The sequence below is a fragment of the Sylvia atricapilla genome, chromosome 1 (assembly GCF_009819655.1).
Source record: "Sylvia atricapilla isolate bSylAtr1 chromosome 1, bSylAtr1.pri, whole genome shotgun sequence".
NCBI lineage: Eukaryota > Metazoa > Chordata > Aves > Passeriformes > Sylviidae > Sylvia > Sylvia atricapilla.
This window is the reverse complement of record NC_089140.1, coordinates 36,955,736-36,974,616: the sequence shown is the minus strand read 5'-3', so window position 1 is coordinate 36,974,616 and position 18,881 is coordinate 36,955,736. Positions and strand designations below refer to the sequence as shown.

The following is an 18,881-nucleotide window of genomic DNA, read 5'->3' as shown; positions in this document are numbered from 1 at the left end:
TTGTGAAATGGCGTGTGAAGTGAAATGAAGCTGAAGGAAGGCAGGTAGGAAGAATAAGAAAGTAGGAAGAAATTTCAGCTCCAGATGGGCTGCCTGTTTTGATTTTGCTTTGAATTTTGTTCTTGTTTTTTCTAGGTTGGCTTGACTTTCCAGATAAAGATTTCAGAGATTTTAGTCTAATCTTGAATTATTCGTAATTTAGTATTTTAGTTATAATTTGCTGCAGAAGTACATAGAAAATAAAACCAAACCAAACCAAAACCAAACCAACCAACCAACCAAATAAAACCCCCCCAAAAATCCCAGCCACATGCTTTTAATTCACTGATAATGGAAACACTGGGTTGGGGACTATCTCACTTTCAACAAGAACAAATTAGTTTTGAAATTTTTGCTGAACTGGAAGTTTGAAAATAGTTGGCTTTTAAGTAGACGTGCAATGTTCTGCTTTCAGGCTTTCTACACTTGGTTTTAAAATGAGTGGAAAGAAACAATTGAAAGAGTAAGAAACTTACCTTAACAGCACAGCTATATCTTTGATATTGCACTGGAGTATTAGAAGTCCTGTTTCTCTTGCTGGAAACTAACTCAGTGATTTTACCTGACATGGACTGTACCTCAGAAAATTTTAGTTTTCAGTTGTAATGACATTTATTAGCTATTGAAATTTTCTCCATGTGATGCTTAGTGCTTCCTTACAGAGTTCAGTGACAGAGGTGAGAGAGGTGAAGTTTTTTTTATTGTAGTTGTATGGGTCTGGCCAGGGTGGGATCTGATTCTTTTCTTAGCTGATCAAATATTCTGCTGTGACAGTTCAGGCCTCTCAGGGAATTGCAGCTGATGACAAAAGTATTGTATAAACAAACAGAAAACTACCTGCAGGTTAGAAATTTATGTTCCCATCCCTACAGCAAAACACTTTAAAAGTGAAAGGCAAGGAATTATCAAATGAAAGGAAATTGTTAATAACACATAAAGTATTAGAAATTGATCTAAAAAGAGAAAATTGTGTGAAAAAGCATTTTCTGGCAGCATGCTGACTGTATATATAGAGGAGAGAGAGAGGGATTATGTATTATAAAGCCTTAATTGGCAGCCACCCGAGTAAAGCATTCTCTTTGGATCTAAGGGCTATAAAATTGTCCCTCCCTAGGCAATGGGTTAATGTAACCTTTCAGGTGTCTTCAAAAAGTTGTTGCTTAGAGAGTGAGCTGCTTCTGACTCCTTTAATAGATGAGAAATGCATACTCCTGCTTGGACCAGAAGATAATAGGAAAGTGATATTTGTGGTTTGCAGACTGGCTCTGCTTGCAGAGAGAACGTATCTGTCCTTGACCTTCACACACCCAGCCAGCTGAAAGCACTGGCAGGAAGAAAATGGTCTCTTCACAATAGATCAAGCAAGGGTGGTAGGGGCTTTTTGCTATTCTATAGTAGTTACTAATGGAAAAATAACAGCTCAAAATAGTTCTCTGAAATGTTCGGGTAGAATGAGCATAACAAAGAAGGATACATATTTATTGAGGCAGTGTCAATAAAATACACCTTAGCAAGATACCTGAGATGTGGTGGTCCAAAGCTGGAATTACTACTCGGTGAGAAATATCAGCAGCTGGTGTTTCAGCTGTATCTCAAGCAAACAGGAGATTTTTTTTTTAAAGCTTTTAAAAATCTTTTCTTATGTAGTTATTTGAAACTGAATTATTTACTAGTGTACATATAGCATAGTTTCTGAAACTTCAAAGCTGAATTCTCAAAGTCCTTGAGATTAGAAATTAGGGTTTAGGGTTCCTTGGTATACATGATCTAGATTTCCAGTGCATCCACAGCTTGGTATCATACAGGTGAAAACCTCTGGTGTTGTGTATAGCAGAGGCTACCCTGGAAAAGCAGACTTAGAAAGCCCAAAGACTATCACGGTAATTGTCTGGTACCTGTCTTGGTTTTGTTAAACATCAATGGCCACTTAGATATTTTTAGAAAGCATTTCAGGCTTCATGATTCTAAATTTTACAGTTAAATTTGTTTCACCTGAAAATCCCCAGTATAGCAAATGTGTTTGACAGATATTTGTCCTTTATGGGTACGTAAAATACATTGCTGTATGTGTATTTAAATTACTAGTCTACAGCTTTTGGATCACTAGTTTGAGTGGACATCTAATTCTGGTGGTTTTGAGAGTTGCATATGATTGCTGTTGAGTCACATCAATGCCAGTGCTAGATCAGCCTCACACCCTAAAGGGTAACAAGTAGAAAGTGGAATGAAGATACCAATTTTTCTCATTATCTGAAGCACAGACTATGTTAGCTTTGATATGGAAGCCATAAAGCCTGCTGATGGATAGGGATGTTCCATCTTTGATTAGCTGGAGAATATACAATCAAAAAATTTTTCTTTCTTATGGGCAACAACCAGCATGTAAGGGAAATATGCCCTGAAGGTGCAAAAACAGAATAACCAAGCATACAGAGAAAAAAATAGAAAACCCACAGAAATGCTTTTATGAAAACATAAGCTAACAAACTGGAATGTAAATTAAGAATCTGTGTGGAAAAATAAAACTAGGACCCAAGATTAAGAAAACAGTGTCTAGTGGGAAAAAGTCTTTCTGAGTAGTTGCAGTCTGATGCACCCTAAACAATCAGACAACTTAAGGCATGTCCTGGGTTTCTGTTTTTGCCTTCCTGTGGGTCATTAGCTGAAAACAAAGGCATCAGAATTTTTGTCTGATTGTTGTTATTGATGCTAACAAGAGAAGACTTCAGCACTAAAAATTTAATTACTGAGGTTCTTCATTTATTTCAGACGGCTCCTGTATCCATCCCAGCTTTAAGGTAATGCCACAGATTGCTGGGGAACCTCACATTTAGAGGCTTTTGCAATCCCCTTCATTGTGTTGGTGATTCTTTCCCCTCCCTTGCAGTTAGTCTGCTCTTGGTTGTTGTTTTACCGGTTTTCCTTGTTAAATGTTTTCCAGCTGACAGTGAATCATTATGTGCTACTTTATCTGTTTTCCACTGTTCTGAGGGTTTCTCTCTTTATTAATAAGAACAATAGCAAACTGAAATACATGTCCTTTTCATAGTCATTATTTGCAAAATACGTTGTTGCAGACCACCTTGCACCTCTGTCATAATTAAAGCCTGTAACAGCCACTTAACATACATACAATGAATATTAAAACCAGCATTCATTTGGCACTGATTTAAAAATAATAGATTTACACTCTGTGTCGATCAGCATTTTTAATATTTGGCTGAATCTGAATAAGACAATGAATTCCTTTTATCTTGCAATTAAGCCATTTATTTTATACAATGTTGCTCACATGACAGAGTTTACACAAGTTAAGACAAAACAAGCTCAGGACCACTCCCTGTGGAGAGGGAAAAGGTTATTTCTAAGTCACCACATTCTGGTTTAAACCAAACAGTGGGAAAGTAAAAAGTGAGAATGGATTCACATCAATATTAAGAATTAAGAGTTCACTCAGGAAAGCTCAGGCTCTATGAAAGTCATAGCCTGGCTGAAGAAATACAATAAAGCTGTAGTTAAGGAAAAAAAACCCAACTTCTGCTACTAGCATTTATAACTGAAAAAAAACCTCTTAAATGTTCTTCCACCCTGCAGAACTGAGCTTAGAGCTGACAAGGGACCCTAGAAATATTAGGAACTTGTCATAAACTCTCTAGGCTAGAGTTGGATGTGTCTGGAAAGTTCAGTGCTGTTATTTGTGAGAGAGAAAGAGAACTGGGAACTGTTTCACTGTTGGAAACTTTCACTTCTCAAATATAGTTTGGAGAACAAATGCCACTAACAGTGGTAGGCAAAAAACATGTTGGAGAGACGACAGCTTGCAGATTTAATCACCAAATGGTCACTGAAAAAAAACTAGAGGAAGGTCCTGTACTTAGATCTATTTTGGACCTCTAACCGGGACATTGCAGAAGGTAACCTTGGACTGACTGACCACATGTAGAGAGTTTAAATTAAATGGAAAGTAAAAGTCTGAATTGATATGCATATGACAATCTGAAGTTAGTTGAACCTAATTGCTGAAGAATGTGAATGGTGAGGAGGCTTTACTTTTCTTCAAAGATACAACAAAATATCTAAACTTTCTATTCCTAGAAAAAGAACAGTGTTTTTATATGCAGGTTCCAGTTTTAACATCTTCATTCACAAAAGAATTTGTGTTTACATCAGCCTATTCAACATCACCTGGCAAATTAGTTAAACATTGAATTCTCCAACTCTGTTAACAATATGGAATTCGTTCAAATTTTAAACTTGAAGTTTGGCTGTAAATAACTCTAAAGGACCTAATTGTTGCTGATGTGGGGAGAGCCTGTTCCCATTCCCAAAGCTGCCAGCTTTTTCCTTACCTTGTTGAGTGTCTCAGTGGATATTAAGTCATACAAAGGCTATGCTGAGAGACAACATCAAACATAATTTTTCCTTTTCCTCCCCCAGTTTGTTTAATTTTTATCACAGTGTTTCCCAAGTTATAGTTTATTTCTGGTATCAGGTAGGGCCTATGGTTGGAAAAATGCTTGCACAATGATTGGGGGAAAAGGTGTTGGAGAAGGGAAAGCATAGGATGTAAGATGCCTCTCAAGGACTTGACTGCCTGTGGTTGCAAGGTTGACTGTAGCAGCAGTGTGCCTTGCACAGCTGTGCATGCAGAGTCTGCAGATGTGCTGCATATTGCTGGAACACACTGTCTGCCTTCTTGCCCCTGAAAATACTTGACTGAGGCAAACTTCATCCTCATGGGTAGGTATTTTTCAGATGTGATTTTTATGTCTGATGGCAGGCTAAGGAAAAGGGCTGCTGTGCTGCTCTTGCTAACCTGGTGTTGCAGGTGCGAGATAAACCTTATGCAAGGCCTTCAGAGACCTTCCTTTTATTCTACTTTGCGCACACAAAGAGACTAATTAATTATCAAACCTGCTGGCATAATTCAAGCACCTGTTTTCAGAGACTTAATAAGTTCAGTTACAGAAACTGCTGTGCTATACATCCCTCACCACTGAAAACTCTCCCATATATCTTGTTTGCAGGTACTCTATTTCTTACAGAACATAGTCCTGGGAATCCTTTAGCATTTATGCTTGGAAATATTCTTCTCTCCTAGGGCTCTGTTTCTTGGTGCAGTTTGCACTGCTCTTCCACTGCTGGGCAGTGGGGCAGGCAGAGAGTTCACCCCTGCCTGCTGCCTCCAGGCTGAGCAGAGGCACCCATGCTCAGGCAGCTGTTCTGCTCCTGCCTTCCTGCAAGCCATTGTGGGATCTTGGATAAATTTTTCATGCTCCTTTTTCCTTTTGTGCAACTCCTTTTTTTTTGTTAGGTTGAAAGCTCTCTGAACTTTGTATTATCTCCATATGCTGTGGTGTATACAACAGACCCCTGAACTCTTTTAGGTGCTCCAGTTTCTACTGCAATGTGAATAATTGCTCCATATGGTGCCATTTATTTTCAAATACAATTTTCTTATTGAAGCAAAGGGCGACCAATACTTCAAAAAGCTGTGCTGTACTATGGCTCTGGTAAGGATATTGTCAAATGTCCCTGAGGGTTTTTATGATTTTTCTATTTCATTTTTCTGCTAGTAAGTAGATCTATAGACACCAGCTTTTAACAGCTGCTTGCTCAAAAACTCTGTTCCTACCAACATTTGAAAGAGTACTACATTTACATGTTGGTTGCATCAGGAATAGGCAGCTTTTCACCTTGGATGCCCTATACTTGCTACTGCTGAGAATTTGGTCCTCGAGGAGAGTATTAAGGATTGCTTTGGATCTGGCTGAGGCAAAATTAATTTTGCTGCTCTCAATTGCCATCCTTTTCTCAAAACCCTTATGTTCCTGGGCTTCAGCCCCAAAAGGTCTAGTGGGGTGACCCTCTATGCCAAACATCCTCCAAAGCTTCTCTATCTCTCCCTTCTGCATCTGGAGAGGGGAGAGAAAATATGAAGGGCTCATGGACTGAGATAAGGTCTGAGATCACTCAGCAAATACTGACACAGGCAAAAGAGACTCAGTTTTGGGATATTACATGAATTTCTTGCTATCAAAATCAGAGTAAGATAATGAGAAGTAAAAAAAGACCTTAAAACATCTTCCTGACTTCCCTCCCTCCTTCCCAGCTCTACCTCCTCCCCCTTAGCAGTGCAGGGAAGCAGGGTTATGGTCAGTTCACTGCCTGTTGCTCCTGCTGCTGCTCCAGCATGCTTTCCCTATGGGAGACAGTTCTCCATGAGCTTCTCCAATGTGAGTCCATCTCACAAACAACAATTCTCCATGAACTGCTATAATGTGGGTCATTTTTCCACAGAGTGCAGTCCCTCAGGCACAGCTGGGTTGAGCCTGGTGCCCCACAGGGTCACAAGTCCTACCAGGAAACCTGATCCCGTGTGGGCTCCTCTGGCCTTGGGTCTGCAGGTCCCTACCAGCAGCCTATTCCAGCGTGGGTCTCCCCCAGAGCTGCAAGTGGATCTTTGCATCCCTGTTGACCTTCATGGGCAGCAGAAGTACAGCTGCATCACCATGGCCTTCACTACAGGCTTCAGGGGAGCTTCAGCTACAGTGCCTGGAGCACCTCCACTGACCTTGGTGCCTGCAGAGTTGTTCCTCTCACATATCCTTACCCTGCTTTTCTTTTGCCACAATTACATTTCTGAAACTTTTTTTTTAGTCCTTCTTTTTAAATAGTTTGTAACAGAGGTATTCCCACCATTTCTGGTTGGCCCAGCCTTGGCCATTGGCAGGTCCATCCTGGAGCTGGCTGGCATAGGCTCAGTTGGACATGGAGGAAGCTTTTGGCAGCTTCTCACAAAAGCACCCCTGTAGCCCTTGTTACCAAAACCTGGCCATGCAAACCCAATACAAATATAACGTTTTACAAAAGACCAAGAAGCAATTTTCTTCTTTTAAAAAAGCTTTTCATGTTTTTGGAGAATTGGGGAATAGGGAATTTTTGCTTTCTCTGTGACTGTGGTACAAGTGGCAGTAACTATTTTTGCACTCTATATATATTTATCAGAGATTCTATGGCACAATCTGTAACACAAATAGGCAATTCTGTATGGGAAAAAATAAGCAGGTGATTGCATATTTTCGAACACATTTAAGGTGCTTGACAATCTTGACTCAGTAAGACAAATCATGACTCATGATCATAAATTGGTTACATTTAAAAATGATGTTATGAGCTAGTGTGGCACTCAAAGAACGTGTGTGTCAGTGGCGTTGTTCCTGTCCGTCCTGTGTCATCTCCTTGCCTCCACAATTTCACTGCAAGCAAAGGCACAGAAGAGACTTTTGCTATTTACTTTTGGAAAATAATTTCAGACTACGGCGAGTGAGATGAAAAATATTTCCTTTTATGAGGTGATCCTTTTCCTTTCCTATAAACAAGTATAATGCAAGAAACCTTGCATGCTACAGGCTTTGAAATTCTGCTTACAAGCTATTTGCATGGTTACTGAAATAGTGTTGGCATTTTTCTAGTAAGAATATGAGCTGTATTTCTGTGGATCAGTGCTGTGTAGGGGTGGGGAAAATGAAATCCCTAGCAGCACTAGATATATGTGTTAAGTTAAAAAATCATGTAAGGAAACTCAGGAAGCAAATGATTGACAATGTTGGCCTTTAAAAAGGCATAATTAGTCTGTAACGTTACTGCCTATTGAGGCTTGTGCTTCCAATTTGTCTCAGGATGATGCTGTTTTTGTCCTGTGTCTGACTGCAGAGTCAAAAAGGAGCTGGCGTGTGGGATTTGATTGTTTGCACATAGGAAGGTTAATACTGAGTGGGTTTTTAAAAATCTCTTCTTGAAAGAAGCTTTGATTTTTTGAACAGGAAGCAAAATCTTTAAAGTGCCTCATGAAGGTAAAACCCTTCCAAATATGTGGATTTTTAGTCACTACTACATTAGTTATTTTGTATTGTATAAGGTGAGCAGAAGAAGAACACAATCTATTTAATTCCACAAAGAAGTCAGAGGTAGACTATGCTAAAAATAAAGAATCAGAATAGTTACAATGTAGGCCAGGACAGGGTGAATACATACATATAACATGATCCACTACATATGAAATATGAATTTTAAGTGCAGATAAACAGCTCTTAGACACCTGAGAATTTGCATTGACTGTCCTAAAAATCCTGATACGTGGATGTTAGATGTGAAGGCCTATGAGCTTTTAATTTAAAAAAGAAATCTTCCTTATATTTGAACATTTGCCCTGAGAAATCTTCTATTGCTCTTTGATTTACTTAAAACTTTCACCATTGTTTTCTAAGACCCTAAGATTCTTCTTCTTAGAATTCTCTGTGACCCGAGGCATCACAAGAGTTACAAAAAAAAATGTTTTTCAACAGGCAAAACTGCAAGTCTATGCAGCTGTTCCTACAGCTGTCATTTATGACAGTGTTAACACTTCCACCACCTTATATTTTGAGAGAAATCAATGTAATAGAACAAAGGCACTTAAAAAAGAGAATGAATTATAATAGTTGCCTAAAATTGTAGCTTTTTTAAGGCCCCTATCAAAGAACTTTGAGTATGTGAAGTTGATAAATTAACATCTAGGATAATAAAATTAGAAAACTGAGGAAATATTTCTTAGAAGCATGTTGGTGGAGGCATTTATTGTATGTCATATTAATTCTGTTGATATTTTATTCTATGGTTAAATACATACTAGACATTTACAATTGTAATGCATAATTTGTAAAATACAGTGTAATTGAAGATAAAGATCGTCACTATTTTTTTTTCCTATCTTTCCATTTCTTGGTCATGTATAAGACCTTTGGATTTACCATAGTAAAAAAATTAGTGGGTTCCAGATCTGTGAAGAGAGAATAAATTCAAATGTTAATCTCTTGGAAATAAATGCATAGACTTAAAGCATACCATCAAGGCACAAATGTAAGGATCCATACTAAATCCTAAAATTTAAAATAATTTGAAAGAGGAAGGTACTGCTTTTCCTCTTGCACAACTTTTGTGGTTCCAGGTTCTGATTGACATGAGTGTTTCAACTCTTAAACATAATTAACTTGCTTCTTTGAGAGATTTCCAAAGACTGGGCCATTCCAGTATCAAGGTACATAGATAAAATTTTCTTTTCATCAACCAATTTCTCTAAATGAAAGAATCAAATCTGTGGCATTTCTTTGTGATCTTGAAGACAGAAATTACTGTTTCTTGTTATTGTTGTTGCCACTGACAATGCATGATAGGAGAAATGAAATGACCCTGGGAAAAGAATTTTATGAAGTACACAGGAGATCAGTGATTGGTCTGGGAATGATGATGTGAATTTTATGCTCATCTTGGAAGGACTAAAACTGATTTTGCATGTGGCATTGTCTAACAAATTTGTAGCTATGAATTATTTTTTATTAGTATCTATTTTGACAATTTGTAGATAATGAATGAGATGATCTTCAATTTCTTGTGATAAGCTACTTGGTTTTCTGAGTGAAGCAAAGATTCAGTACCATGTAATCTGCTGGAATTGATGACAGCTGGGCAAGTTCCTGTTACTGAGATAGGGGAGTGATCCAGAAAATCAAGCACCAGCCCCTTTCTTATTTCTTACTCCACTGCTGTCTAAATTACCAGCTACAGCCTCATTTTTTAAGGCTGAGGTAAATTGTTAGAAGTGTTTTTATAGAACATGGGAATGTGACTATGCACTTTTTGTGGTAGTCCCAGCAGCAGAAAATTTCTGAAGTGCATCCCACTGAGAGGCATGTCAGGACTGTGTGCTTTTACGTTAAGGAAAGAAGATGCAGAAAATGTTGAGAACAGTTTGTTTCATCCCAAGACTTCATTTTGAAACACAGGATTTTTTACAAGCTACCAGGTAGGTTGTTGACACTGTGTTACAAAATTGCCTCACAGAGGGAAATGTATTGAAGTTAGCAGATGGACCAATTAGAGTAAGGTATTTGTGGTAGATAACTAGCCAATGGTCAAAGCAAAGTTATCACAACATCAGGATATGATTTGTGAAAAAATGATAAGTATCTGCAGAACTTGTGATAAGCTGTGTTTCTTAAATTGAATCTAGTAGGTACCATGGGCACAAGACAAATATCTTTGATGATGTATCTAAAGCAGATGACAAATTTCCTACTTTTGGTATTTTTGTTGGTTTGTTTTCAGTGTATCTTTTTCATATTTTCCATTCTTTTTCCCATCTTCAGTGCAAGCAACTGCAGCGTTGTGAGAATATAACAGTGCAGGAGATTTTGGTTAGAGTCCAGTGGTTTACTGCCTGAGTCTTGACAGAGACAAAATATGGTGTCCTATTGCATGACTGAGTTCAGTAACCATTTAGTTTGTTAGCAGCAGACTTAGGATGATTCTTAATAGGAAAAGTATCAGGAAATGAAAGACATGGTTGAATTTTATGAAGTTAGAGAGAGGATATAAATCTGAATAAGTGAGAAAAAAAGATGGGGAAATAAATAGAGAGGAAAAAACTAAAATTAATGTACAGAAGAAGAAAGCAACAGTGATGGAAAATGCGAGAAAGGAAGAAAATGTATCTAATTTAGGAAGTAAACTGATACAGAATTAGATGAGAGGAACAATCCTTATTAAAAAAAAAAAAAAGATTATTTAGATTTGTAAAGCTTAGTGTAAAAAAAGAATAAATTCATTTGTCTGAACCTGGTGGTTGGATGTTAGGGTGTGGGGTGTTTGTATTCATTTTCATACTGAGAGTCTTTTGAAGGTAACATGTAAATATTACATGGTTGTTGCTTTAATCTCAGGTATCCTCAATGACCAGTCTGTGTGTAGAATTATTATGTCAGTGGTAATCCTACTTGGATACTGTTCCATTCCAAAAGTATGTGCCTTCACATTTGTCCCTGTGAATTGTCATTTCACCTTCAAAACTGAAATTTTTTGCACTGGTTGCGGATATTTTCCAATAAAAGCTGCTTAGGGAATGCTTTTCCTGGGACTTTCATGCTATGATGGTGTCAGGGAGTTTAAGATAGTACAACCCTTCAAGACTGTTCTCTTTCCTTGCTTGATTTTGGTCAGGTGTGCTGGTCTTGGCTGGGATTTTTAATTTGCTTCACACAGCTCTTCATACCAGCTCTTCACAGCAGCTGGTATGGGGCTATGGTTTGAATTTCTGCTGAAGCAGGGTGGTGAAAGAGTTTTTATTACTGCTGAGCAGGGCTTACAGAGCCAGGGCCTTTTCTATTCCTCCCCCTACCCACCAGCAAGGGTAAGAAGTTGGAGGGGACACAGCCAGGACAGCTGACCCCAACTTACCCAAGGGACATTCCAAACCATATGGTGCCATCCTGAGCATATTAAAGCTGGAGGAAGGAGAATACAGGGAGGGACATTTGGAGTGATGGCGTTTGTCTTCCCAAGTCACAGTTATGCATGACTGAGTCCTGCTCTCCTGGAGGTGGCTGAACACCTGCTGCCCACGGGAAGCAGTGATTTCATCCCTTGCTTTGCTTGCATATACAGCTTTTGCTTTCCCTCTTAAACTGCCTTTATCCCAACCCACGAGTTTTCTGGCTTTGACTTTTCCAGTTTTGTTGCTTATTCTGACAGGAAGGAAATGAGTGAATGGCTGCAGGGGGCTGGGTGCTGGCTGGGGTTAAACCACAATGCCTGGAATGAACTCTTGCCTTCTCTGAAGTTCCTTGAGCTTTTCCCTGGAAGGCAGTACACTCACCTGTGTCAGGCCCATCTTACAGAATCTCTGCAATTCGGGTGTGTTCCTTAAAACTATGGCCAACACAAATGGTATAGTGTTTGCCAACTTTGTTTGGGATGTGTTTGACAATTGCAGAAACATAGAACCACTTAGGACAGATATCCTGGTGCTATTTCTTCATAATTACTGCACATGCGGGTTTTTTTTTTTTTTGAGAATTAAATGTACAACAGTAAAGTTAAGGTTGTATATGCAAAGAGATATTTTTTGTTTCCACTGACCTTTTTAAACTTCCATACAAAACTGACACAAAAACTCCAGGACAAAACACCTGGTTTTAATCTCATGACACCACTGTTCATACTGGAAAATAAAAAAATAATAATAAAAAAAACAAGCCAAAATCTTAAGGTATCCACATAATAGTTTATTTGTCATAAAATGAGAAAGCAAATGCTTCTCTCAATTTGTATATGTAATGGAAATTGCTAAATGATGTTGGGAACCAGGCATATGGTGTGTTGGTGCATTCCCAGTCAATAGCTGGAATACAGTAGGCTGAAGAATCAGGATTTGTGGGCAGCTGTGCCCTGTGGTGAGGACAGGAGAGGACTGTGGCTGTAGGGTGCTGAGGTGAAGTGGGGCTCCTGCCCTGGGAGTGGGGAGCAGGCAACCTCCCCTCAGCCTCCTGCCCAGTGTTGAAGAGGTCGACAGCAATGGCTGAAGGTGAACCAGGATTGTTTGCAGAAATACCATAGACCTGTACTTGCTACTGTATTTGCTACTATCATTATTTTTTTTTTTAATTTCTGGGATTATTCTTTATTTAATCAGCACTTCTCTATTTAACCTTAAACTAAGGAAAAACTGGAATAGAGGGTAAGAAAGAAACCCTGTATATAAACACACTGAGGTGTAGACATACTGGCAAAATTCAGGCAGCCCAAAATGAGAGATGACATTTTATCCTTAATTTGTACCAGTAGGAAAATGTCTGGAAAGGATGCAAGTTGGGCACAGAGTATCAGCTGGGGGTAGTGTCCCACACAGAGCCAAATGTTAAAATATATTCCGTCTTTGAAGTTTTCATTAAAAAATCACAAAAATAACCTCTTAAGGAAGTTAAATCTAAATATGTGCTCTGTAAAAATTTAATTCGATAACTACCAGTTTGCATTAATTATTAAATGTAGCTTAGTTTACTTATCCATTTTAGGACATTTATTTTGGCTTGTAAGCTTTTTTAGTAAAGCTTGCTAAAGGATCTGTAAATATGATGCATACTGTGCATCCTTATATATAAAAAGCAAAATGCTAATGCAAACCTGAAGCTTTGGTGTTTCACTGTAGGAATATGTTTCTGGTACATTATATACCAGGAAATAAAAAAGAGGGAGGGCGTTAAGTCAGATTCCAAATTAAATAATTTGCCAAACCTATAGTATCTCTTTTTAAAAATTTCTGACTAAAAATCAAAGCTAGCTTTTAGAGATGAAAAAAAAAATCAATTAATAAAAAATATTTTAATCTTATTTCTTTGCTTCGGACTTACTAAAATTGTAATTTTCTCATTTAATATTCCTCAGTTTGCTCATTGGTTTTCATACCTTTTAATTTTCTTAACCAGATATAAAGCCCCTAAACAGGAATGTATTTTAAAATGTTGACCTGGTCTTACAAATGACAGTGCAATATTAAGACACAAACCAAGAGTACTTCATGTTATCAGTATAGCAACTCACTTTTTAAGTAGTGATGCCTTGTTATAGGATACAACATTCCAGCTCTTTTATTTTTTTAATTAAAATAATACCTTAATTTATTTGTATTCCACCAGAATGAGTACATTCATTGCAAATTGCATGCATGTAAAAGGGAAGCCATTTGTAGACTACATGAGATCTTAACAATAAATAGTATTTGATCTAATACATGATGGTAGTGCATTTCTTGTTAAAATGGCAAGCTTTTACCAAAATGAAACCAAACTCTTATTCTCTTATAAATATTTCAAATAATTTTTAGGTACATGTTTCATACCAAGTATATAAAAATAGTATTTTTAGATAAATTAAGAGGTTTCATTTACATGACAAATAACGTGCAACAACTAAGCACTCTCTAGCAGCTCTATTTGGTTGATTGTCTAGATGACATGCAGCGAATATTGTCCTTTTGCCTTCACAGAACTGACAAAAAGACCAGCAGGACCCACGATCACCTGAAGCAAACAGTGCCATAGATATTGTTGGAGAACAACAGTAAGACACTCAGGGAAAACCTTTGCTTCGATGAACAAAAGCCACCCATGACAGTTCTTTGTGCTAGACTTCCAGCTGCTCTGACCCTCAGGGTCTTTGGACTATCACAAAAGTCTGCCAAACAGACAAGTTATATCTGTATTCAAAATGTTTTTGCAACATGCTTCTAGAATCTAGAAATTTATTGTTTTTCCTATAGTATGAACCAACATAACCTTTTCTACTTTCTATAAGTCTGAATTTTCATGTTTGTAGTAAGTCTCCATGATCGCCAAAACAGAGATCAAATGAAGCAGTCATGCAGTAGTCCCTAAATTTAAAACTGGCAGCTGTGGAACATGCTTTGAGTACCACTTCGCTGTTTCTCATACATCTATGGCTTGGCAATCTTTATCTTTAACATCCCTTGTGCTTGTCACAATATCTATTGGGAAATCTGGAGTCTGTGCAGAAGTTACTCCGGCTGTTCCTTCCAGGTCCCATGATCCCGGCAGGTTCTCAAGGCTTAGTGAGCTGATTGCTCCTTGGCTAAAGCTCCCTTCCTCTGACCTGCTGGGCAGCACTAGGTGTAGTGATGTCTCTGATGAAGAACATACTGAAGGAGAAAGGGTTGCTGAAATAGACTGAAGAGGAGTCAGGGTAGTGTCTGAACGGGGAGAGGTGCATCTTAAGAATTGCAGATTGTCTTTCTGAATTACCTGATACTGGGAGGGGGAATTTTGAAGGCCTGTTGTATAATAAAGTTCACCATCCATAGAATTTTGCAGGTTGGGTTCAGTCCTTTGGGGACTGCTGCCTACAGAAGACAGATCTGTATTCCAAATGTCACATAATGTGTTTCCACGACAAACTTGTGCTTTGGTGCAAGTGAAATTCCCAGCTTGCATGTGCGAGCAAGGCTGATGTGTAGTCCAAGCCACCCGAGACTGCAGACTATCCAGTGTGGGACTTCGAGATATGCTGTGCACAGCACAGAATCCTGGAGGCTTCTGGGACGTGAGCAGGTTTTCCAGAAGGTGCACCACACTTTTCATATCCTTACGTAATTGTGAGACTTCTTGACTTAAAGTTGTCATCTGTTACGAAAGGGCACAAATATTCCCAGTATTAATTCATGCATCATGCCAAAAAATATGCACATACATCCCTCTTTTCTTTCTAGCAATAGCAACTTTGATCTTTGTCATAAAGTCTCTACACTAAAAAAACACTCTCTGCTACTGTATGTGTGGGAAATAGTCCTTCCAGCAACTTTAATCCATCTGATTTCAAATGATTCTCTGTATATAAAAAATGGTCATAGAGTCAGAACTGTGATGATTTCCAGATGCACTATGACATCAATATTTTCTTGATCAATCATTAAATATTTTAAACCGTAAAACTTTCTTGTTAAACAATTTTATACTGCTGAATTACATAAAAATGAGGTCTTGTGAAATCTTGTTTAGAAATATGTGTGAAGTATACTGCTGTCTTCATAGTAAAATAAAAGAAATCCATACTCTAAGTTGTTGGATGCAAATAGTAGTCATATGATAATCTTGTGGACTACAACTAAAACCCAAAAAAATAAAAGGGGAAAAACTTGAAAACTCTAAACCCCACTTTCAACCTTTAGTTATTTAAAAAATATAGAAGATTGTGAAACAGTTTGTTTCCATGCACTTTTGTGTTATGCTTGAAAGGTGCTACATATAACAGACAGTAATCCATTTCATAGATTTCTCTGGTGTGTGTGCAGAAGGAAGAATCAAATTTTTTATTAGACCATTTCTCTTAAATGCTGAAATTACTGGTAGCATTCATTTGGTTTCATAAAGTACATGAAGTCTTTCCTCCACATTGCTGTTTTGGGTGGAGATCAGATTGGCAAGTTCTGAATTTGTGTTTTAAAGTTGACTGACATCTGAACATTAATGGGGATATTTTTTAGGCCTGTATAAGGATGATCTGGGTAATGAAAAGTCTAGTAACCCACTCATCATTTCAAATGGTAGAAATTAAATTTGTCTCCATGATATCTATCAATCTATTTTAGGTCAAAGCACTATCATTATCATTATAAATAGAGTTTCTCATACTGATGCTACTCTGTTGAAAAAAAGATATTACTGCACATTCATCTTCAAGCCACATGTCAAAAAGTCAGAAAAGCGAATTCATGGAGCATTTCTTTGACCTCACATAAAGACACCACTGATTAGATGACCTACACAGACTAATTTTCATTGTTCTGGCAGGATAGTTCTGAAGACCTCTGCTGGAAATACATTTCAGGCTGAGTTTGATTCAGGCACAATAATTATAAAGTATTTCGGAGAAGAAAGTGGGAAGCTCCAATACAGCTCCTATAGATCTATTTATTTTTCTCTGAGCTTAGAGGTCAAACCCAAAGTATTGTTTAATGGTTTTGCAATGATCACACTGCCTCGGGAGAGAAAATCCTTAAAGGGAGGAGACTCTTGAGTGGCAAGTGACAGGATCTCTGTGTCTCTGCGCTTCTCTTTCTTTTTGCCTTGTTGTCTCCTTGAGTCACGAGAGATAGAAAATGCCATGAGATCCCCTTCTGCTGGCAGAGATTAAGTTTTAAATGAGTGGCAACTTCAGTTAACGTGAGAAATGAAAATATTTTGCCAAAGTGTTTTGTGAACAGGCTTCCTGTGGGGTCAGAGCAGCCAATGAAGGTTCTTGGTACCATCAGACTGCAAGAAATCAGTGAGATTTCTGGACCAGTCAACTTCACAAGAACTCCTATGTTCTGTTGGACCCTAGGAGATGATATTGCAAAACCTCCAAAAGCTTTTTTGGGAAGAAGGGGGGAAGACAGACAATCAAACTCATAGCTGTCTGGATTCAGTGGTCATCAGTTCTTTTCAGGATCATCAATGGCCCCTACACCTCGTGGGTTCAGCAATGATTTTCTGTGTATAATTTCCAACTTGCATAATTTTTTCAGGGCTTCTGCAGGTGTGCAAATAGAAGTATCCACACTACCTTATAAATATGTACTCATCTAAACTACGAATGCTGTGTGAAAATATCGGCAATTTTAAAATGTCTTTTTTGGTTTGATCCATGTTTTTGTTTTCCATTTCTCATCACTTATGAGCTTTTTAGAAGTTTAATCATCATTTAGCATGTTTCTTTTGCCAATTCATCGAGAAAACACAGCAAAAAATCAATCCCAACACCAGCACTTGTTACAGCCCTGAATTACTGTTAATTACAGCTTGCTCTAGTGCCCAGATACTCTATTTTTGATATCTAAGCTAGCTTATAGAGTGCTGTCTTCTCATAAACTTGCTCTTGCACCAACACAGGAATTTACCTGATAAGCTCCTATAAAGTAGTCTTTAACAGTTTCCAGTAGTGTGATAGCCAGAGTAGTTATCCCAAACTTAATTCACCACTTCCTGTTAGTATGATCTGTTTGGATCTGTTCTGGATGTCACATACACAAAAAAGTATATAGCTTTCAGGATTTTACAATTACAAGATTACGAGATCAAAGCTCCAGTGTCTATATCATTATTAATTATCATCTGTCTCTTTATTATTATAGCTCTATACATGCATAGCATCATACTATTAGTGTTCCTACCAATCTTACACAATTTTTGCTATTATTTTTATACTCTGCAGAGATCACTGAGCAGATGCAAATAAAAAGGTGCAATGGGGGGGAAAATTTTGTCAGTACTATTAAGAATTTCTCAGTGTTTGAGAAAGTGCAAAAGAACTGGGATTAAAAATTGAAGGAATTTTAAGTCTATGAATTAAGTTTAGAAATTGAAAGAAGTACAGCTTCCTCCTGAGGAAAAAGGACTGATTCCTGGCATGCTAGTAAGGCTGCACTCTTTTCAGGAGCACACTGATTATTGCTAGGCAAAACAGCTACTGGTACAAATGGTTTGTGCTGCGCTAGGCAAACAGCTTTAAAATTATCTCTGAGATCCCAAATATACTTGAAAGTCCGCCTTAACACTTCCTAGGACTTGAAAAAGATATTGCAATGTTTCTGGAAGTAGAAACTGGGTTTTATACAGATATAGCTTCAAGTAGCAAGAGATGCTTCTCAAACTGGTTGAAAGCAATGTGCTGGTGCCTTTTGGGAAGACTATGTTAACAGGAAAGAATAAATTCAAAATAGAGGATAAAATAAAATTTTTAGTTGATGTATTTTGTATTTTCAGATTACTTTGACAGTTTCAGAAGGAAGACTATTTTTCTTTACTACTATTATTAAACTACTGAGCAGTTCTATTTTGTTCCGTGTAGTTAGGTAGAAATGGTGTGATGCAAGATGATGATGATGCTTATTGCTTTGTTTAAATGGCTAAACAGATTTCTTTGTTTTTCCATTATACCTTCCAATATATCCTTTTTTTTAGGACAAATTTTCAGCTGGAATGCCTAGCTTTCATTACTGTTCCTGGATAAATCTGGAATAAGACTTTTTTTCTGATTAGAAGCTGATTCTGATTTGTACACATTTTTCTATAGGTTTATTCCCTTTTGAAATTTGAACTTCAGACCCAGATATTTTCCTGCTATGACTCTGAACACCCAAAGAAATGAAGATGAATATTGGCTTCTTGAGAAATGGAAGCTGCATTTTGGCATAGTGGAGGAGCTTCCTGGCTTGCACTGTATATGGCAGCTTCTTTATTCCGTTGCTTGGTCTTTCATTGCTTCTTATATTCTGGTTTTTCATTAAGTCAGGGAGATTTTCAGCCAGAATGAGTTGCCTTTCAAGGCTTACATTGACTAACTGCTGGTATTTGGTTTCTTATTGACTGTGTTGTTGAATGAATGAAATGAGAATTGAGCAGAGAGACTTTTCACTGATCATCTATCAGCAACTCTGTGGCCATTGGTATTATGGTGACAGACGGTTCTGATTT

At 37.8% G+C, this 18,881-nt stretch overlaps 1 protein-coding gene across 1 annotated transcript in view; it reads right to left on the bottom strand.

The window, feature by feature from the left end:
* Positions 1–13,356: 13,356 nt before the first annotated feature.
* Positions 13,357–18,881, bottom strand: part of KCNH8 (potassium voltage-gated channel subfamily H member 8) — a 176,634-nt gene continuing 171,109 nt past the window's right edge. Inside the window, exon 16 of the mRNA XM_066318197.1 lies at positions 13,357–15,050. Within this exon, the coding sequence (XP_066174294.1) occupies positions 14,340–15,050 (711 nt within the window). The 3' untranslated portion in view covers positions 13,357–14,339. The remainder of the gene's footprint in view (positions 15,051–18,881) is intronic.